The sequence below is a fragment of the Bos indicus x Bos taurus genome, chromosome 16 (assembly GCF_003369695.1).
Source record: "Bos indicus x Bos taurus breed Angus x Brahman F1 hybrid chromosome 16, Bos_hybrid_MaternalHap_v2.0, whole genome shotgun sequence".
Lineage (NCBI taxonomy): Eukaryota > Metazoa > Chordata > Mammalia > Artiodactyla > Bovidae > Bos > Bos indicus x Bos taurus.
Genome location: NC_040091.1, coordinates 48,615,632 through 48,637,461, shown reverse-complemented (window position 1 = coordinate 48,637,461; position 21,830 = coordinate 48,615,632). Strand labels below are relative to the sequence as shown.

Here is a 21,830-nt window from a genome sequence, read left to right as displayed (position 1 = left end):
GTCAGACCGTGTGTTAGCTGGCTGTCATACCCCTGTATTTAGGAAGACTCTCAGTATGTGATAACGTCGTATTTGAGGCTTGGCTGAATGACGCTAATGACTCCTTGATATGGACAAACGAGCCCACAAATGCCGCTCCTGAGGAGGGGGTCCTACATCACCTCCTGGCTACTTTCACATGTGGAAGTCCGGGTAATGGCCCCATGCTTGGACACCTTGTTGTCTCCATAGCTGGAGTGTAGAAAAACAGCGTGCTTTTGCTATATTCGCTGTTCTATTTTCTCTTCATAACAAAATAGAAACCCCCCATGGATCCACCCTATTAAACCTCCTTAGCTGCCTTATATGGAGCTTCTCGGAGGCACAGTATATGACCCTGGGTTTTCCTCTGTAGGGAGAGTCCTTCTCCTCCCATCACAGTAGGTGCCAACGAACATGATCAGAAACCTCTTCCCACCATTAGAAGAGCTGGCCGATTCCATAGCCAAAGGAGTAGCCACCCAATGGTGATCACTTAACTTACTGGCTAAAGAGTGCATGGCCCCCAGTTACCTATTTGCTGAGTAAGGAGGTGTTGGAATGACAGCAAATACCGCCTATTGCACATGGATAAATGTTCCAGGAGAGGTAGAAACCCAATTACAGAAAATCAGGGAGCAAGAGCACTGGTTGCAAAAATGTTCACCTGATATCCCACGGTCCTTTCATTTGTTCAGCTGGCTACGTTCAGGCCCACGTCAGGGGTCAGAACCATTATATAATTTGGAACTGTCATGTTACTTTAAATTTTGTTTTGCATGATCATTTCTGAAAAACTCTGAAAGGAAAACGCGTCTGAATTTTAAATGGGATTTGCATTCAACTTTTCAGCAATATACCTCCTGAGTAAATGTAAGTCACGAGTACATGCCTGAGTGTAAATGTCATACAGATTCACACACTCGTGACTTAGGAGCAACAGTCAGCCTTCTACTGGCACCTGGAACACCAGGCTCGAGGAGCGCGGACCCGGGAGGTGAGCGGCCTCAGGTGGCCAACGCTGACAACACTTGGGAAGCCCGATCAAGCCCCGGGGCAGCCCAATAACCAACTCTGCCCCACCTCTGGGGAAGAAAGAAGGCTTCTCGGGAAAACGTTTCTGAAAAACACTCACTAGTGTTACATCACTCAAGTAACGAGCATTTTTAAAGGTGTACAAATAAACATTCTAGACCAATCTGAAAGAGACTTTCTGGGTTGAGGTCCTATATTACATGACAGCGGTGAGATGCAAAATCCTTACCACCCAGCACAGAGAACGCCGACTGGCCCTCAATCAGGGAACTGGGTGCGGGAGGGGGGCTGGGGGTGCAGGCAGTTCTCCTTCTACTTTTCCGTGTGTGCACACTTAAGTGAATGTGGGTTAAAGAGGAAAAGTTTCAACAAATTTTCATTAAAAACAGAAAGAAAAGAGTCCCACATGTAACTAGATGGGTGAGGCGGTGGCACAACCCTACCCTTGCGTGGTCCTGCATCTGAGTTGTAACAACATTAGCACTTAGACCGAGAGAGCCCACGTGCCCCTGACAGCCCACCCTCCACGGTCCCTCATCCTGCCCACCTCGGTGACCTCCACCCGCTGACGGTCGGTGCGTGGATCATCAGTTCCCGGGCACTGAAGCCGTCTTCGTGTCCAGATGAGCTGACGACGACAAATCCAATCTTGTGGGGCATTCTGCGAGCCGGGCTGTGTGCGAGAGCAGGAGAGATGGCTTCAAAATTGAGGGACTCAGGGGCACACAGTGACACTGTCACAAGTGTCACTTACATGTTAGTTCTCGCCTCGCTGACACACAAGTAATTCACAGCCCAGTCAGACTGTCCCATTGCTTTGAAACAGTCTAGTTTCTATTATGTAATTTCTAAGGTACCTCTGATACTACTTAACAGTATCATTCACGTTACCGTGACTTTTCCCAAATACACTAACATGTCCAAAGAGCCTGAGCAGCATCGTGGGCTGCACTGTGTCCCCAAAGCGCTCTGAAGTCCTCACTCCCGGGACCGCTGACAGGACGTCTAGGAACAGCGTGCAAGTTAAGAGGAGGTCATATGGGAGTAGGGAGGGCCCTGCTCCAACACGACTGTGTCCTTATCAGTAAAGAGCCAGGGACACACACAGACAGGAGCCAAGTGACAAGGGCCAAGCAGCTGCAGCAACACACCTACAAGCCAAGGCCATCAAGACCCCCTGGACACCTAAGCTGGGAGGGCCAGGACGGGTTCTGCAGAGGGGTTGTGGCCCTGCTGGACACTAAAGCTGGGAGGGGCCAGGAGGGGCCAGCAGAGGGGGCATGGCCCTGCACAGGTGCACCACGACCACCTGGACACAGAGCTGGGAGGGCCCAGAAGGGTTCTGCAGAGGGGGCGTGGCCCTGCACATGCACCAGGACCACCTGGACACCGGAGCTGGGAGGGGCCAGGAGGATCTGCAGAGGGGGCGTGGCCCTGCACACGTGCATTTTGATTTTGGACTTCTAGCCTCCATATTTCTGTGGCTTTAATTCATCCAGTTTGTGTTACTCTGTTATGGCAAAAACAAGGTCTTTTGCTAAGATATGGATATGAAGTTTTTCAAATTAGTTAGGAAACTAATAAACCAGTGTGTTAAACAGCTATACAAAGATAAGGGGGAAAGGGGCAGTTTAATCAACAGCATGATCATTGCTACCTGAAAATGCTGACCAGCAGAGGCAGAGCAGAACCACAGACAGACCCTTCTGTGCACAACTGTGCTCCTGGGGCCAGGCTGCATGGCCAATGGTGGGGAGATGGGTAAGTATTGCCTGGATGATTTTTTCTCTCAGGAGAAAAAAATCACACCTGGCTTGGCTCACAGCTACCTACCATCATGTTGAGCGTGGCTGTAATGATGTCCAGCTCTACCCACTCCTTTGAAAATAGCACCTCAATCCCAATTTCCCTCCATGATTCCGCCCTCCCCACACCCTGCACCCCTCAGCCCCTGACTGTGGGGCATGTTTCCCAGCTTGGTTAGTTCAAGACTTCCACGTCCTCCTCAGAAACTGACTCAGGGATGGAGCCATGAGAACGGGACCAAGGTGCTCAGTCCCAGGACTCTACTGCGGGGGCTGAGCTGCAGCACAGCATCAGGGGTAGGGAGTAAAGGTTGGGAGGAGGGTGGGGAGGAAGGCGGCTGCTAGAGTAGCGGGGAGCTCTGGGCAGGGGGTGGGGCTGACATGAGGAAGCAGTGTTGAGACAGGCAGGGACCCCCACCTTGTGAGCATCAGGACTTAAAGCCCAAAGAACTCACAGACTCCCACTGACTCCCCAGTTACTAAGGCCGTTGATGCTCTGCAGTTGGCTGATTTGGCTGAAGGGTCAGTATGCAACCAAGAGCCCTCAAAAACACAGAGCATAAAGCCTTCTCCAGAAGGTTCTCTGGGGTGGGACACACTATTAACTGAGATTTTCAGGAGGAGGTAACGCATGAGCACACCCCACGTAAGACATGCTTGTTTTAACGTGCTCAGGATGGATCTGGATGCTCCTGTGACTGTTATTGAGACCCTGAAAAGGACTATGTTGACAAATTAATTGCTGGCCGGCATTTGCTAAGGTTTCTTGGACTATATGAACAGACGCATTAAAAACAGAATGAGAAACCACTATTAAAGATCCCAGTCATTCGGTATACAAAGCTCACTGAAGGATGTCACAGGACAGTAGAGGAACACCAAACCAACCCAGAAACTGATGAAATGCAGGCACAGAAAACGGACGAGTGTGTGACTTAATCCACAGCAACTGCAGATCGTGGCCTGTGTTCCAGCTCCCACGCCAGACGGGCACCAGTCTGACCCAGCCTGCAGCTCCTCCCACGCGCTAGGGTTCAGGCTCACAGCCAGGGCTGATTTTCCCCTCGGTCTCCATACCTCCCCCAGCCCATCTACTTCTAACCCCCACCCCTCCGTGCCAAGTGTCACTGGCCCCACCTTTGGAAGGATGACTGAATACATCCCCTCTTAGGGATCCACTGTCTTCTCTAGAAGACAGTAGCCAGGCCTCTCGACCTGGAGCACTGCCCTGCCTGAGGGACCCTGCTCAAGCCCAATCTGCCATTCTAACCCTCTCTTCATGTGGTAGATTCTAAAGTCCAGCCAAACTTATTGAAGCTCAGGGTGGGAGCCCTGTGCTGGGGATTCCCCACATTCCAACCACAGCCCTGGCATCTAGGAGCCAGGGAGAAGTGCCGAGGAACGGCAGAGGCAACGTTATTACCTCGGTTTGGGTATTTGAGAAGGATTCTTTTCCGGCCACCTCCTTCCACCCTGTACCCTAGAATCTTTTCTGCATAATCCTTCAAGTCTTCTGTAAGAGACCTGGGATGTCACTGAGGACTCCAGTATCAGGCACTACAAAATTCACCATTAACATTTTGGGGAGAACCGGAGCTCTGTCGGGCCCCAGCTGGCCGGGTGCACAGAGGTCCTCTCCCCACAACGAGCGCAGGCTCCATCTTCGGCATCCCTGCGGAGTCAGCTTTTGACTCTGCATCAGGGAAATTGGATAGCTACATTACACTGAAACAATTCAGCAACTTCCAAATGTCTTGCTACAAGGCTTAGGAGACGAAACTTGTACTCACTTTTTTCTTATGAAAATGTAAGTAGTACACAGTTAAACGGTTTACGGTAAATGGCACACAGTTAAATGGCTTTTGGTGCAGCAACCTCAAGGTTCGCCAAGTGCCCCAGAGAGTCCTCGGAGCAGACGAGGTTCAGGAGCCGACTCCTTCCCACCTCGCCCGCACGGAGTCGGGGGTCGCCGGGCTCGCGCAGCCGCCCAACGCAGGGACCGAGCGCAGGCGCCACGGGCCGCCCGGGCGGTGACGCAGCGCGCGGGCCGCGCCCACGGAGGCCTGAGTGGACCCAGCCCCGCCGCTCCAAACCCCGCACGTCGGTCCCGCCCCGGCCCGCTCGGGTACCTGTCAGGACACTCGCAAGACCCAGGATCTCCGCCGGCCCTCGGCAGCGCCGCACCCTCTGCGGACCTCAGGCAACGCCTCCGCCCCCGCCCCGGGCCGGCCTACACCCCCGAGCCGCAGTAGCGGTGGCAGCCGAGGAGCAGCCGCGGCGGCCAGCGCCCATCGCCCGGGCCGCGGCCGCCGCTCTCATGACAACCAGGCCGGCCCGCCCGGGCCTCCGCGCGTGCGCGACCCCGCCCCCGTCGCGCTGCGCCTGCGCACAAGGTGGGGGTGCGCCGCCGCTTTCCTGGCCTTCTGGGTAATGAAGTTTCCGGCGGCGACGCCTGCGCACAAGGCGGGGGCGCGCCGCCGCTTTCCTGGCCTTTTGGGTAATGTAGTTTCCGAGGGCGGCGCACGGCCTTGATTCGCGAAGTGGAGACCACCTGGAGTGGACACCAGTGCGATCCGCCGAGCAGGTGCCGCCCGCGGGGCCAGAGTTTCTGAGGATGTCGGCGGTGCTCCGGAAGCCCAAGACGTTCAAGCTGCGGTCCCTGCATAGCGAGAAGAAGTTTGGGGTGGCGGGCAGGAGCTGCGAGGAAGTGCTGCGGAAGGGGTGCCAACGCTTGCAGGTGCCCCGTGGGGCCGCGGGGTGGGAGCCTCCACTTGCAGGATGGGACCGTGCTGACCCATCGTCCTGCGGCGTCGGGACTGGCCGAGCTCAGGCTGCCCCAAGCCACACAGTAGGCCCCCGAGTCCTGACAGTGGGAGGGGACGCTGTCCACCATCTCTGGGCAGAGAGCCTGAGCCTGACCACTGCCGATGGCCACGTGCCCACCCTGGGCTCTGTCCGGGCTCCTTTACATGGGCTTTGGTGGCGTTCAGGTGCCCTGCCCTGAACTGGGTGCTCACACCCATTTCACAAATGAGGAAATTGATGCACAGAGGGACTGAGTAATCTGCTGTAGCCACCAAGGAAAGGCTGGTGTTTAAACCCAACCCAGTACTGCTGCTGCTGCTGCTGCTAAGTCGCTTCAGTCGTGTCTGACTCTGTGCGACCCCATAGACGGCAGCCCACCAGGCTCCCCCGTCCCTGGGATTCTACAGACAAGAATTCTGGAGTGGGTTGCCATTTCCTCCTCCAGTGCATGAAAGTGAAAGTGAGGTTGCTCAGTCGTGTCCGACTTGTAGGGACCCCATGGACTGCAGCCCACCAGGCTCCTCCGTCCATAGAATTTTCCAGGCAAGAGTACTGGAGTGGGGTGCCACTGGCCTTCTCCACAACCCAGTACTAGGTCCACCCAAAGCCTCTTAGCCGAGCCTCTGATGGTGTGGGCACTGCGGGGACGGGTGTGTGTGTGATAGGGGGTGGGCTGTGATTGGGGTCCTTCCAGGCTTCTGGGTCCTGGTGCCCGGTCTCAGCAGACGGCCTGAGTGAGTGAAGCCTCTGCCCCTGCGATCAGGAGCCCACCTGCTTGGGAGACATCTGGGGAGAATAAGAGGCACTGCTTTTGTACTTCCAAACCAGGGATGTGGGAGACGTCTGGGCTGCAGAGATCCTCATTTCCTGTGCTGCGGAGAAGTCCCCAGTGCCTTGTCTAGCTCCTGGGCCAGGTCAGGGCAGGGGAACTTTGGAGAGAACTGGGATGGCTCTCCTCCCTTCTAACTGCCAGGCTCGGGACAACTCTGGCCTGAGGCCCAGGGACCCGGTTCTGGTGCCCATCGGCTCATGGCTCACATGCTCCCTGCCTTGGTTTCCCTGGGGTAACATGAAGGGTCAGGTTCCGAGGCCTCTTATGGTCCTTAGGTACTACTGTTCTAGGGATTTCAGCCATCCTTCCTACCCTTGTTGTCTTAACTTCCTCCCCTGGGCCTAGACCAGCGCTGGGTGAGTGCGTACTTGCATGGCACAGGGGGAGGGAAGGAACTGGGTATGAAAACTTATGAAATGGATCAATGTGGCATGGCAAAGGAGTAAACCTCAGCAGGTTCACAGTCCCGTGAGCTGGTCACACTTCTGTAGGCAGAGGCAGTGAGTCCTGCTCAGTAAGGTTCTCCTTAATTAATCAGTGCCAGGGAGAGACTTGAGCCATAGGTATTGCATGCTAACACCTGTCAGGCCGTGTGCCTCGGTGATGGGGATATATTTACAGGCTTAGTGCAGTCAAGCGTCATTTTTGGAAACGGGCTTGAATTTTAAAGTGCCTTAGGGGAGCTTTGTTTGAAAGAGTCTGAGTGGTGAATCCTGCAAAGTGGTCACCAGTGTATATTCATCTCTGTGACTTTCTTAGAATGACCTACAGTAGGGGCCCTCGATGGATATTCTCCATATGTGCAGACTGCATCTCTGGCAGGATTCTTTACCACATGGTTCCTTCTTGTTCTCTGTGAGGGCTACAGATGGGAAGACTTCAGCTGGCCACCCCAAGATTGGGCCCCCCTGAGACCAAGGAAGTGAGCATCCCACCCCAATCTCACCTCCTTCTTCTCCCCAGCTCCCCATCCCTGGTTCCCGCCTGTGTCTCTATGAGGATGGCACGGAATTGACTGGAGATTACTTCTGGAGTGCCCCCGACAACTCAGAGCTTGTGCTTCTCACTGCCGGCCAGAACTGGCAGGGCTGTAAGTGTTGGGGATCTTGGAGACTGATGGGGAAGTGGGTGTGGTTATGGAGGTGCAGAGGCTCTGCTAGGGGATGCCAGCCTTGGGAGGGAGGGTCCCCATGCTCTGGACCCTAAAGGAAGAAGCCCCTGGAGGCAGAGCTTGCTCAGATGGCTGAGTTGTCCATCCTCTTGGCCAGGAGCCCACCTGTCCAGTTGGTTGTTGTATGTGTCTCTTTAGGAAATTCCTTTAGTTTTATTTATGTTCATTTGAGGTGTCCTAGTATTGGAGAAGGAAATGGCAACCCACTCCAGTGTTCTTGCCTGGAGAATCCCAGGGACAGGGGAGCCTGGTGGGCTGCCATCTATGGGGTCGCACAGAATCAGACACGGCTGAAGTGACTTAGCAGCAGCAGCAGTAACTCCTAAGGGCAGAGAGTGGGCTTTGTGGTTTGGAGGCTACCCAGTTTTATAGGAGAAGCAGAGCCAGAGAGCAAGGTTGTCCTGTTTACTGGGCTTTGTTGACCAAAATAATCAATAAACAGTCAATAATAAGAATAGAAAAGTTTTATTTGAGCCAAACTGAAGAATGTAGCCCAGAAGACAGTCTCTAAGATCACTCCGAGTATCTGCTCCGGAGAAGCAGGGTTTTCAGCACAGTTTTGTGTCTTCAGGACAAAGACTGTTAAACAAGTCAGGATGCATTCTCTTAAGGGTTCAGAAACAGCAGATCAGCATGTGCACAGAGCATCAGCATGGCCTTGGCACCAGCAGAATCTTGACCATCGAAGGAGTAACCATCATTGGCGTCCCAGGAACAGGGGCATTTAAACTTTATTTATTTATTTTGCTGCATTGCACAGCTTGTGGGATCTTAGTTTCCCAACCAGGGATTGAACCACGGTCCTTGGCAGTGAGAGCTCAGAGTCCTAACCATGGGATCTTTAGGGAATTCCCCAATCTTTACTTTTAACATGGACTTGCTTTACTTCTGGTCAGTGCACCCTTTTCTTTAATAATTAAGGCAGATGCACACCGTATGTACGATTTACCACAGACAGGCTGTTCTAGTCAGCATTAAATTCAAGTTAACTTATGTAGAAGTCCGAACGACCCCCTGTGTCTCAGTCGGTAAACATTTCCTTAATCTGTTTTCTAAGGGACGGGCAGGTGACTGACTCTACGCTCAGTGTCTGATCTCTGTCGGGTTTGTGGACACCCATCCATCCTCAGGTTCCTGTTGGCGCTGCCTTATTGGAGCCAGTGCCCTTGGAGGTGGGTCTTTAGTGGAGTCTTTGCTGGGTGACAAGTGCTACTATGGAGCCGTAAGCCACTGGCCAGAAATGGCTTGTCTGGAGGGTTGTCTGGCCCCTGTAGAAAGGGGCTTCCGATTCAGGTGCTGTGGGAAGGCAGTGGAGCTCCGAGGACTGAGATTGTCCTGCCCCCTCTGCTGAAAGGGTGGGGAGAGAGAGAGGCCCGACAGGAATGTGGATGTGGCCTCGGCCCTTGGCTGGGACTCTGCTGTAGCAGTGAAGGTGACATGTATGGTGTGGCGAGCATCCTTCCTCCGTCGGGCCTTATCCTTCTAGAGAATTAAATCTGAATAACGTTACCAAGAAAAGGAAGGAGCCCCACGCTGCTTTCCAGAGCTGCGGTTCTGGCTTATTTCCGCAGCAAGGACAGGAGCAGGCGCCTGTGGCCTCACCAGGCCTTGTTGCTGTTTCTGCTTTAGCCACTCCGGCAGGCGTGTGGTGGTGTCTGGATTCACATGTTCCTCCCAGCTGATGGTGTTGGCCATCTTCTCCTGGGCCGATTTACCACCTGTAAACCTTCTCGTGGAGCATCTTTTGTCCGCTATGTAGCTGGATATTTTTCCTGCTTGAGTCTTGCGGGTTCCCCTGGTCCATTCTGGACGTGAGTCTCTGTCAGACGTGTGGTTGGCAGATAGATTCTCTGCAGCTCGTCTTTTTGTTTTCTTAACCAGGTTTTATACATGGAGTAGAGATTTTTACTTTTGATGAAGTCCTACTTGTCCCTTTTTATCTTTCTTTGTTCTATTTTAATCACTAAGGCATGTCCAGCTCTAGATAGCCCACCAGGCTCCTCTGTCCATGGACTTTTCCAGGCAAGAATACTGGAGTGTGTTGCCATTTCCTTCTTCAGGGGATCTTCCCAACCCAGGGATTGAACCTGCATCTGCTATATTGCAGGTTGATTTTTTATCACTGAGCCATCAGGGAAGCCCCTTTATGTGTCTGTACATATACTTTTGTGGTTCGGTCTGAGACTTTTTCGACAAGCTCTAGGTCTTGAAGATTTTCTCTGTCTTTCTGCACCAGTTGCTATGATCACGTGGCTTTTCTTGCTTAGCCTGTGGAGGGTGGATCACATTGATATTTGAACTCGGAGCAGCCCCAAGTCCCTGAAATGACCCAAACCGCTGTGGGGCCTGTTCCTCTTGTGGGTCTGGACTTCTGCTTATAGGATGAAGAAGCCCTTAGTTTCTCACGCTTACCTGGAGGGCTGGCTGCTTTCGGGTGCGTGTGGAAAGGTGGGGAGTCAGCTGAATAGTGAAGGGATGAGCTGGAGCCTGAGGCCTCAAATGAGGGCCCAAGACCAGGTGGTTTCACTTGGAGGAGGGAAGGCCAAGGGGGAAGGGCAGCAACTCCCTTTGGTGTGTTTCATTTCCTGTGTCCTCCCCTTCTGTCCTTCCCACTGTCACCTTAAGTGTGGGGGGCCAGGCCCCAGGCCTGGAGCACTGGGCTGGTGGCTGTCGGGGCAGGGGAAGGAGGCGATTTCCCAGAGGCCGTGCTCCAAGGCCTGGTGGCCTCTCTGTCCCCTTTGGTGGCAGTCGTGAGTGACATCAGCCGCTTCCTGAGCGTGTTCCAGGAGCCGCACGCAGGTGTCATCCAGGCCGCCCGGCAGCTGCTCTGGGACGAGCGGGCCCCACTGCGGCAGAAGCTGCTGGCCGACCTGCTGGGCACCGTCAGTGAGAACATCGCGGCCGAGACCAGGGCCGAGGACCCGCCGTGGTTTGAAGGTACCTCATGGATTCTGGCCTGGAGGGAGCGGGTGTGGAGGGCTTCCCTGGGACTGACTCTCTGAGACCCGGGGTCTCCGTCAGTTCCCAGATCCAGGGGTTTCCCAAGCACAGGGCCAGGCTCCAGGCAGCCCTGGGGTTGGCGGTTTTATTTTTCAATCGTGATGAAGTAAAGTTCACCATCTTCACCATTTTTGGGCACTTAGTTCTTCGTTGGTATTGAATATATTCCCAGTGTTGTGCAGCAGCCCTGCCACCTGTTCTCAGAGGTTTTCATCCCAAACTGAGGCTCTGTCTCCAGTGGGCATCACTCCCCGCCTCTCCTCTGCCCCTGGTCCCCCATCTTCCTGTCCCTGGAATATGACTCCTCAGGGACCTCGTATGAATGAGCTCATGCATCTTCCTTCTTCACTCAGCATAACCTCTTCGTGGTTCATCGTGTGGAGACAGGTGTCAGGATTCCCTTCCTCTTTAAGGCTGAATGATATTTCATCTCATGGGTGGACCATATCTTCTTTATCCAGTCACCTGGTCCTATCTCACCTTTTGGACTGGTCTTCTGAGCCAGGTGGAGCAGCCCCCTTGGGAGAGCGGCTCCCCGGTGGCATTTGAGGTGCTCTGTGCTGGTGGACCAGAGATGACTTCCTTTGCAGAAGGAGCAGGTTCCCATCAGAACGTTTCTAGATGGAGCCGAGTCAAGAGCCCTCCTGTCCGCCCCTCCCAGGAGATCACAGCCCCAGGCTCCAGGCGTCTTGTCTCTCCTTCCGGCAGGCTTGGAGTCCCGGTTTAGGAGCAAGTCTGGCTATCTGAGATACAGCTGCGAGAGCCGGATCCGGAGCTACCTGAGAGAAGTAGGTCCTGGTGTGCTGGGCAGGTTTAGGAAGCCGGTTCTGCCTCTGGGACTTGGCTCCCAGGACCGGCGTGGATGTCAGAGGAGTGAGGGCTGGCGCAGGTGTGGGTGCAGGTGAACATGAGCCAGCAATGAGTTAGTTGCTTGCCCCGGGAGCCCCCTGCCATTGCTCCTTATACCTCATGGTCGGATGTCAGCCAGGAGGTGTCATGTTCCATTCTTTGCAGGCCACCCGCTACCCCCACACCTTGACCTTGCTCCCGGCTGTGTGTCCTGGACTAGAGTTTATCATTCGCGGTGCAGAACTGCCCACACGTGCTCTGTTGAGAGCACAAAGGAAACCTCAGGGCTAGGGTATCTGAGGCCCTGGGGCCTGACCCAGCTCCCCCTCGTCCCTGCTTCCACCCCTGCTGACTGTAGCCACCCTCAGGCTCCTTCTGCTGGTGAAGTGCTCTTCCCACGCTGGCTGATGGGTGATCCAGGGCATCATCCACAGGCCCCGCTGGGTGCCAGCCCCATTCTGTGATGAGCCATCTGCTGTCCTGCTGTCATTCCCACTGGGCCAGGCGGTCCCCTTGCTTCTGCCTGGTGCTCAGTGTGGACCCATGGGTGCGAGTCCTCACCTGCACTCCAGTGGGTGGTGATGTGGTGGTCACTTCACCTGCACCCTTTTTCTCCGGTTTCTTGCCGCAAAGCACCGGGTAGCGCTCAGGAGACGGAGCAGCCAGTGTACCCGGAGCTTGAGTTTGTCTGATTGTGACCAAAGCTCCGTCTCATGGGCCCAGAGGAACTTTCCAGAGTCAGACAGTTATGGTGGGTGTGAGCTCTGACCCCCAACCTCAGGGCCCTGCTGGGACTCCAGGGGGCAGGATCCACAACCCCCAACCTCAGGGCCTTGCTGGAATTTCAGGGGGCAGAGTTCAGACCCCCCCCACAACCTCAGGGCCCTGCTGGGACTTCAGGGGGCAGAGTTCAGAACCCCCAATCTCAGGGCCCTGCTGGGACCCAAGGGGGCAGGGTCTTTGAGGGCCGTGGCATTCAGTGGACTGGGATCCAGGCAGCAGTGGGTTTTACGATGTGTGGCCAGTGCTCAGGGATGCCCCTGCCTCTCCAGGTGACCTCTGGCGCCTCCCTGGTGGGCGCAGAGGCTCGTGAGGAGTACCTGCGGCTCGTGGGCTCCATGCAGCAGAAGCTCCAGGCTGCCCAGTACAACAGCAGCTACTTCGACCGAGGGGCGAAGGCCGGCCGCCGGCTCTGCACCCCCGAAGGCTGGTTCTCCTGCCAGGTGAGCCATGAGTGTATCCTGGGCTACCCTGGCCAAGGCCTGGTGAGCTGGGGCAGCCCTCGGGTGCCAGCTTGCACAGGGTGAGGGAGTGGTCAGCCCCACTGGTGGTTCCCAGATTCCAGTGGCGTTGCAACCCCTGGAGGCCTTGTGAGGACGGCTGGGTCCCTCCCAGGGTTTTTGTTCAGCAGCGTCGTAGGGCCTGAGAACCTGCCTTCCTGACGAATTTACGTGATGCCTGTGCAGGGAGGGGTCAGAACACGACTGCTTGTGAGCAGAGACCTTGTCCTGGCCTCAGAGGAGGGAGGTGTTTGTTTGGGTGGTGGCTGACGCGTGGTCTGCCCTGTGGGAAAGCCCGGATGAGAGAGCCCGCCCGGATTCAGGGTCGTGGCCGGATGCGACATCTCGGCACTCGTAGAGCTTGGCGCCCTGGCGGCGTCGGCTGCAGCAGCATTCTGAGCTGTGGGGACAGAGCAGGGGCACTGCTTGCTGTGTGCTGCTGCTTGCAGGCCAGCTGTGGGTGGACGTGAGCTGCATGTAGCACTTGCAGTGAAAGCCCCTCCCTGCCGCTGGCAGGGGGCCAGTCTCCCCCCCATAGCCCCCCGTGCCTCTGTCCCCCCTCAGGCAGCCCCCTCCAAGGGTGATGTCCCAAGCACCCAGACACTGCTCCTTCCCACCTGGCTTCACGTCACTCTCACCTGACCACTCCCTCCTGGGCAGTGTGACCTGAGCCCGGCAGTATGTGTGGCAGGGACAGCGACCAGCACTTCCACCTCAGCACCTCCACCCCAGCCTGGGCAGGCTCTGGGTCGAAGGCCTGTGAGCGAGTTGGGTGGTGGGTTTCTTGCAGAGAGGCTGTGGGGGCCCTCAGGGTGCCGGGGTCTCTGGGTGGGGTGCAGCTGGGGCTTCAGGGGGAGGTGACGCTTTAGTGCGTCTGCGTGGCCCAGCCTGTGCAGGTAACAGGGAAATGCTGGGATGCCATAGAGGAGGCAGAAACGGTGCAGCCATGTGATGGAGCGGTGTGGGGAGGGCTGCGGGCACAGGAGGTACACGGTAGGGAGCCTGGCATTCCTGGCGGCTGACGGGTTAACTGGTCCCCTCTGCAGATGCAGTGCATTACTGGGGTCACCAGGGAGTGGGGTGCCTTGCCAGGACAGAGTATCTGCCTCCTGAGCACAGACCATGTACAGGGCCTGATCCCCGACTGGGGCGCCCCCGACTTGGGGGAGCGGCTCTTTGGCCTCAGGGCCGTCACCTCTTCTCTTCCATCCAGGGTCCTTTTGACGTGGACGACTGTACCTCCAGACACTCCATCAACCCCTACAGTAACCGGGAGAGCCGTGTCCTCTTCAGCACCTGGAACCTGGACCATGTGTGAGTGCGCGGTGTGGGGGGTGTGGGCACAGACTGCAGCGCACCTGCTGGCCTGGCCCTGCCTGGCCTCCAGGGCTGATGGCCGCCTGGTGTTCCACACACTCAGCTCGTGGATCACAGACCCACGGATGTCCATTGTCACCTGCGTGGTGCTGTCACTCAGTGTGGTGGCTCAGGTCCCCATCCATACCAGTGCAACCCTCCGTGCCCCCTCGCCCACCCCCAGATCCCACCAGTGGGCCAAGCTGGTGGTCGGCAGCTGAGGGCCCAGTCAGTTTGGCACCAGTGGGATCCCTGCCTGTCCCAGGGCGGGGGGTGGGGGGACTGGGCGGTGATGTGCAGGGCGTTTCCCGCTTTAGCCAGTGTGAGTGCGTCTTGGGTGGCAGGATCGCTTTTATGTGTACATCAGCTCATTCAAAAAAGAAATGGAAAATTTTACTATTTTAACCGAGACGCTTTTCTTGTTGACTCTTGAACAACATGGGGTTTGAACCACGCGGGTCCACTTACACACAAGGTTTTTCAGTAGGAAATGCTACAGTTCTCCATCTGCATTGGCTGAATCCATGGATACGAAAGAGGCACAGATACGGAAGAACCTGCAGGCAGAGCCCCCGCATAAAGACATCCTCGGGTTCTCGCCTGCGTGGGGCGCTGGCTCCTTGTGTCCTTGTCTGCCCCCACGAGTCTCGGGTTGCTCTGCAGGGTGGAGAATCCTCAGGCCCCAGCCCTGCCCCCCTTGGTGTCGGACCTTCTGCATGCTCCCCGCCTGCTGGGTGGGGAGCAGCTTCTCTGGCTGCAGGTCGTTTGCCTGGTTACTAGGAAGGTGGGCTGTCCGTGAGTTTGTCGGCCATTCGTGTTCTGTGAAGTGGCTGTTGCCGCCTCTGCTCGTTTTCTGTCTGGCTTTGGTCTCCTAATTAATTTGTGGGAATTCTTTCTACATCTTGGACACTGGTTCTTTGAGGGTATGTTTTTATGTTTTGGGCTTGTACACTGGAGCCAGGGTCACGTCTCCTGAAACACGTCGGTTACATTTCCGCTCTTTCTCTAAATGTATGTACATCCACATAGATACACATTGCTGCTGCTGCTGCTGCTAAGTCGCTTCAATCGTGTCCGACTCTGTGCGACCCCATAGACGGCAGCCCACCAGGCTCCCCCGTCCCTGGGATTCTCCAGGCAAGAACACTGGAGTGGGTTGCCATTTCCTTCTCCAATGCATGAAAGTGAAAAGTGAAAGTGAAGTCGCTCAGTCGTGTCTGACTCTTAGCGACCCCATGGACTGCAGCCCACCAGGCTCCTCCATCCATGGGATTTTCCAGGCAAGAGTACTGGAGTGGGGTGCCATTGTCTTCTCCGTAGATACACGTACTGGCTTTTAATTTAAAATGTGGTTTTGACCAGGAGGCAGCCAGGGTCTGAAAACATTGGCTTCTTTTCCTGAGATATGGCCACAGGCCCACCCCGACTGGTGGGGCTGAAGCCACGAGCCATGTGTTTAAATAGTGAAACGCAGAGGAGTAACTGACTCTCAGTGCAGCATATGTTGTCCGCCCTCCTGGACGGTGTCACCGCAGCCCAGGCCAGGTTCCTTGTCCCAGCTGGTGGCCTTTTCAGGGCTCTGGGACGCGGCTGCAGTGGCTGGCTTCCAGAGTCTGCCCTCCTCCCCCGCCGTCAGGCCCCCTCACACCACGAGGGTGCATGCACCAGGTTGCAGCCTGTCCCGGGAATGATGGCTGGGTGGCGGGGCAGGGGTCCAGGTGGGCTTCAGGTGGGCAGGGCTTCTGGGCCCAAAGGCCCGCTCCTGAAGCAGGGGCCCCAGGAGCATGGGGCTGGTCTTCCTTCTGAAACAAGCACTTCCCTCCCTCCCTTCAGAGCTGTCCTTGGCCTCTTCTTTAACTTCATTCATTTGGCTTTTATTTTTCATTTGTTCTTTCTATTTTGGAGGTGTTTTTCTTGCTTATCAGTTACTTTGCATCTCTCTTGTCCTCTAACATACACATTTCAGGTTGGAGTCCGCTTTAGCCACTTCCTGTGAGTTGGGTAACTGTATTGTTATTTGGGTCTAAGGACTCTGTCATTTCCGTTGCAATGTTATGGCTGCTCTGTGAACCCTTTGGTGTTAGTGTTAGTTGCTCAGTTGTATCTGACTCTTTGCAACCCTGTGGACTGTATGTAGCCCACCAGGCTCCACTAGCCCACCCGGCTCCTCTGTCCTCTCTCTGTGGGATTCTCCAGGCAAGAATACTGGAGTGGGTAGCTGTTTCCTCCTCTAGGGGATCTTCCTGACCCAGGGATTGAACCCGCGTCTCCCGCATTGCAGGCGGATTCTTTGCCGTCTGAGCCAGGTGTAGAGGTAAGCATGTGTCTTCAGTCGCTGCCGGATTCCTGGCTGCCTCTCCTGGCACCTGTTCACTGCCGCAGTCACTCATGACTCCTCCAAGCCTGCATGGTGGTGGTGTGAATGTTTGTGGACTCAGATCCACGTGGCCTCAGATATGCGCGGCTGGATTTAACCTGATCTGCTGCTCCCGGCCCGTCCTGTCAACCTCGACATGTCCTTTGGTCTGAGGGCTGTCCCACTGGCCATGTTATTTCTTTTATTCCCACAGGCTTGAGACGGTCCCATCTGAGCTGACAGCTGCCATCCTTTACCCGTGTGGTGAGGCTCAGTCAGAGGCTGTCAGATAACTGCGTGTTGATTCCTTGCTGGCGGCTTCCATACCACCTGCAGCCGTATGTGGTTGGATGTGTAGAAGTTGGATGTGTGTCTGCGTGAGAGGTGGGCCAAGGGGCCTGGTTTTCCACATGACTGGAGGTTCACAGGGTGCTGATGGCACCCTGGGCACAGCAATTGCGGGTGTCCTTACCTCGAGCCTCCTTCCCACCGCCACGTTGCATCTACTTGGCCACCTGCTCCAGCAGACACGGAGCCAGGGAGGCCTGGTGCAGGCTCACACATGGGTACGTCCTCTTTGAATGCCATCATCACCACTCAAGGGCGCCCAACCCAACCTGCAGGGAGGATGAAAGACCCTGTGGGGAGAAGGGCCAGCCCCCAGCCAGCCCACCAGCAGAGCACAGCCCTGAGAGTGGGCCAGGCCGACCCACAGACCATTAGCGGGGGTTGGTAATTCATACAGAGGCTTTTCCTTCCTCTTCCGGAAGACCCGGACCCTTGGCAGCTTCTCTCTTCCTCCTCTAATGGTAGGGCGGGGGTCTCAGCCCCACCCCTCCTGGCTTTCGAGGCCTCTGGGACCCCACCAGGACTGGAACCCTGGTGGGCTGTGGAGTGCAGCACAGTCCTGTGGTCCAGCCACCGTTTCTGTGTCTGCAGAGGGAGCCACCTTCTTTCTTTTATTCCCAGATACTTCCTCCTTGGTGCTCAGCATTTCTCTGGCATGGGGACAGGGCCCTCTGTGCCAGTGTAGTGGCCCCGAGCCCCCAGCTTCGCTGTTTCTGGCCCCATCTCATCAGTGTACAAGCTTCTCCATTGGGTGCCGTGAGGTCTTTTGAACTGTTGTTTATACGTGAAATCGGGTCACATAAAGCGATGTCATGGTTGTTCTAAATGGACACACGTGTCTGCAGATAAGATTATAGGATGAGGTCTGGAAAGGCAGATGTCAGACCCTTAATGGGGATTGTCTCTGGGAAGTGAGATTAAAGGCTGTAGTTGGAGGTGACTGTAGCTTTGTTTGTAAGGTTCTATTTAAAAAATGTTCATATATCATCCTGTAATTTTTTAGTGAATTTGCACATAGATAAAGTATGAGCCAAGGAAGTAGAATGTTGTTGTTCGTGTGATGGGACTATGCTTGACTCTCATTTTTTCCAGCGTACTTCTCAGTATTTTAACTATGCACCATGTACTTTTTACAACGTGACATGGCTGGGTGGCTGGCCTGGTGGGCGGGGGCCATGTACGGCGATGGTGCCCCTGTCAGTCTGGGAAGGGGTGTCTCCAGCGCATCGGTGGCTGCTGGGTGAGCCCTTTCCCAGTGCCCATCCCCCTCCGGCTGGGATGGTCTGAGGGCGGCTCCTCTGAAGAGCTTCACTCTCTCCACCGGTCTCTCCTGGAAGCAGCCAAATCTTGATGGCTCAGCAGAAGATGCTGCTGCTGCTGCTGCTGCTAAGTCGCTTCAGTCATGCCCGACTCTGTGCCACCCCATAGATGGCAGCCCACCAGGCTCCCCCGTCCCTGGGATTCTCCAGGCAAGAACACTGGAGTGGGTTGCCATTTCCTTCTCCAATGCATGAAAGTGATAAGTGAAAGTGAAGTCGCTCAGTAGATGAGGCGCTAACTAAATGGGGGCAGGTGGCGGGGGTATTGTGACGACAGAAGATGACGTCCCTAACCTTGCTTTACAGAATAGAAAAGAAGCGTGTGGTCGTGCCCGCGCTGGCCGCGGCCGTCCACGATGCGGAAGGGAGAGAGGTGGACTGGGAGTACTTCTACCGCCTGCTCTTCACCTTGGAGAACCTCAAGTTAGTCCACATTGCCTGCCACAAGAAGACCACCCACAAACTCCACTGTGACCCCAGCAGGGTCTACTGCACCCCAGCAGCACCGCGGAGGAAGCGGCATGCCCGCCAGCGCCTGTGACTCGGCCCCGGGAGCACGTGCATCCTTCCAACAGGTGCTACTTCACGCAGCGTGGGGGACCTTTAGGCCCCTAACGAGGGGTTGAACCCATGCTCCCTGCATCGAGGCAGAGTCCACCCTGGACCACCAGTGATGTCTCAGGTGCTTGTTTTTTTTGGCCACTCCAATATTCTTGGAAAAAACTTGAAAACATTATCCTACAGACTCTGGTTGGAGCACATTTCTGAAGCTGTTTTCTGACCTCCACGAGCTCAGCTGCCAGAGGACAAGTCTTGGGGCTCCCAGGATGCCTGGGGTCAGGAGTGGCGGCCCTGAGGCTTCACCTGTGTGAGTGCAGTGTCCCCCATCAGGTAGATTCCCCTCTTGCCTGGCCACTTGGGCAGGTTTCGGGGAACTTCAGCTCCATGAGCCTCCACTCCTCAGGCAATGCAGTGCCCCCTCCTCAGGCCTCTGCTGAATGGTTGAGAGTTGTGACTCTTTTTGGGTAAAATACAAGGATATTCACTGCTGTTCTGTTTCCAACAGCAAACAGTGGGAAACCCTCCAAATGTCCAGAGAGCTGATTGTGGCATGATGCTGAACCATAGGAAATTGCTGTTTTTATGGGTCAGAAATGGTCAGATTAATTTCATGATTCAACCCTACACATCTACCTAATACAAAACACTGTAGCAATTTCAGGCGTTTTGTGAGGTGCGGGAAGCTGGCTGTTAAGCATACAGGCGAGGAAGGTGGCTTGGCCATGTCCAGTGTGACGAGTGTGTATCACAAGCATGTGCTGGTCATGCAGAGACTGTCACAAAGGGAGGAATCCTGGGGGGTGGAATGGAGTGTGACTGAATCACAAAGGACCAATTTTCTAAACCATGCATTTTATGATCCTTGAAGATTTTAAAATGATCATAATTTTTTAAAATTTATTTTTTGAAGTCACATTTTATAATACTTAAATTTTTATACTTATTGTATAATCACAAAAGCAATAAAGATTTTTAAAAAATAAACATGTCAAAAAAGTTTGCCCTCATTGAGAATGACGAAAATGAGAAAAATAAGGGGTCAATGACTTAAAAAACTGACGCAAATCTATGTCACCGAAACATACACACACTTAATTTTTTTATTATTATTTTTAAAGAACTTTAAAAACGTATTTATTTGGCTGCCCTGGGTCTTAGTTGCGGCATGTGTGATCTAGTTCCCTGACCAGGGCTGGAACCTGGGCCCCCTGCATTGGGAACTCGAGAGTCTCAATGGGCCACCTGGGAAGTCCTTCCACATACTTTACAAAGTGCCAGTCCTCTGTGGGATTTGAGAAGTGCTCTGTCAACTCATGGTGTCGACCTGGTCTGATGGGAAGTGGGGACGTGGGAGGGGCCACATGCCCCAGAGCGCGGCGGTCTTATCTGTGCAGTGGAGTCCCAACCACACCCAGGGGCCCTGGTCCCGCCAGCTCCACTGACTGCCCCCCGCAACTCCCCAACACCCTGCGCTGCGGGGGTGCACCCATTCCAGCCTCTTTCTGACGTTTCTGGAAAGCAGCTCCACAGAGCTTCCTCAGGACCTGCCTCCTTATTCTACCCACCCCAGACACCCTGGGCAGGATGCACCCTCAGATTACTCACAATTAGAGCAACTTAACATGCCCTGTAATGTGCTTTTCGAAACTTTAATTCATCCCGGGCCTGATCCGTGTTCCTCCTGTTTTGCTTGTCACCCTGGGCTGGCCTGCTGGGGTGTCTTCTCTGTGCTGTCTGGACGTGTGAGTACAGAACAGGTTCCCCAGATGTGTCGCACTGCCCCAGCCTCTCTTTACAGGGACACCTGGAGTTTTCTTCTGGTGACATAGACTTGCCACAGACACAGACTTGCCACCTGCCTCCAACACCCAGCAGAGTCCACAGGGCATTCCCTGTGCTCAGCGTGACCCTCCAGTCACCACAAGAGACCACAGCTGTGACTTAGGGGTGACAGCTGGTACTGGAGGGTGGGCGGGACGACCTACCGTACCATCATCCATCGTGGGTTAGAGATAGAAAAGCTCAGAACGTGTAAGAAGCTGCCCGGGGCTGACAGGGCAGCCTGGGGGGCTGGGGAGGACCCTCTCCATGTTCCCTGAGGACCGCGAGCTGCCAGACCTTGGGCTTCCAAGACTAAAGGTGACATTTTGCATTTTGGTGGGAACATGAGGAGGCACACGTCCTGCAGGGTTGACGCTTCTCCTGGGAGCCAGTGTGGGTGAAACACAAAATCCCCTGAAATCAGCATCCCAGGCATCCCAGCGCTGCAGTCACAACAGTCATTCTGGCAGAATCTCTGTAAATTACTCTCCCTGGCTGCTTCCAAAGTGCCTCACAAGCAGCATCGTCCCATCATTAAAGCAGTTTGTTGTCAGTAAATCACAGAACGATTCAGAGCAGGGGCCGTCACGGCTGCCGATGGGACAGCGGTCTCATGGAGGCAGAGTGACTGCAGTGACAGGCACCTCGGGGCAGCTTTGTGGACTGTCAAGGACAGTGTGGGGCCTCACTGGGTGCTTTAACTCCATTTTGCTCCCAAACGTAGTTCACAGGACGTCTGAGGGGGATGGAGTCTAGCGGCCATCATGACTGAGCCAGGAGTGTCTACCAGCCCAGAAATAGCGAGACTGCTACTCACTCACACAAACCTAGCTCGGCCTCTGGGACTGCAGGCCGCTCCCCTCCTGTGCCAGTCACTCAGGACAGGTTTCCTCCTGGATGCCCTCCTTGTCCCTGGCCTTGGTGTCCTCTGCCAGCAGCCAGTGACAGGAGGTGGTGGCAGACAAGCAGGCCCCCGTCCCTCTCCAGAGCCCACTGGGAGGGATGTGACCCAGGTGCCCCGTGACACGAGGACCCTGGCGGTTTAGCTCAGCTGGGCAGTGGTGCCCAGCAACCCCGCACCACAAAGAGCATGGCCTCGCCAGACAGCGACCCCCCACTACACGGGCGAGGGACGCACCCAACACCTGCCACCTCACAGACCCCACGGCCTCACCAGAGGGGCTGTGTCCTTTCCAGTCCACAGCCCTGTGCTCTCAGCTTGGGGGGCTGTACCCAGGGCGCCCCCCCAACCCACCCCCAGCCTCCAGCTGCTG

At 55.3% G+C, this 21,830-nt stretch overlaps 2 protein-coding genes across 9 annotated transcripts in view; one reads left to right on the top strand and one right to left on the bottom strand.

The window, feature by feature from the left end:
* Positions 1 to 5,237, bottom strand: part of CEP104 (centrosomal protein 104) — a 40,193-nt gene extending 34,956 nt beyond the window's left edge. Inside the window, exons 1-2 of one of the 3 annotated variants that reach the window (XM_027565095.1) lie at positions 4,988 to 5,237; positions 1,601 to 1,726 (exon numbers count right to left, since the gene is read on the bottom strand). In XM_027565095.1, the coding sequence (XP_027420896.1) occupies positions 1,601 to 1,713 (113 nt within the window). In that variant the 5' untranslated portion in view covers positions 1,714 to 1,726; positions 4,988 to 5,237. Of the gene's footprint in view, positions 1 to 1,600; positions 1,727 to 4,648; positions 4,851 to 4,987 lie in introns of those variants that run through there. The other 2 variants (XM_027565097.1, XM_027565096.1) reach the window with 2 other exon arrangements.
* A 38-nt stretch (positions 5,238 to 5,275) lies between these two features.
* Positions 5,276 to 19,719, top strand: DFFB (DNA fragmentation factor subunit beta). 6 transcript variants are annotated; one of them, XR_003514950.1, is made up of 8 exons: positions 5,276 to 5,595; positions 7,459 to 7,585; positions 8,724 to 8,838; positions 10,415 to 10,603; positions 11,375 to 11,454; positions 12,568 to 12,738; positions 14,009 to 14,109; positions 16,722 to 19,719. XR_003514950.1 is itself a non-coding variant. In XM_027565102.1 (8 exons), exons 1-7 carry the CDS (start codon positions 5,473 to 5,475, stop codon positions 16,798 to 16,800), a joined length of 870 nt encoding a protein of 289 aa, XP_027420903.1. In that variant the 5' UTR covers positions 5,280 to 5,472; the 3' UTR covers positions 16,801 to 16,845; positions 18,481 to 18,567. The 6 variants fall into 6 exon arrangements, 5 of the variants coding, with proteins under 5 accessions (XP_027420901.1, XP_027420903.1, XP_027420902.1 ...); XM_027565102.1 differs by lacking the exon at positions 8,724 to 8,838 and having other exon boundaries at positions 5,280 to 5,595; positions 16,722 to 16,845; positions 18,481 to 18,567; XM_027565100.1 differs by lacking the exon at positions 8,724 to 8,838 and having other exon boundaries at positions 5,278 to 5,595; positions 18,196 to 18,293.
* The last annotated feature ends 2,111 nt before the right edge of the window (positions 19,720 to 21,830 follow it).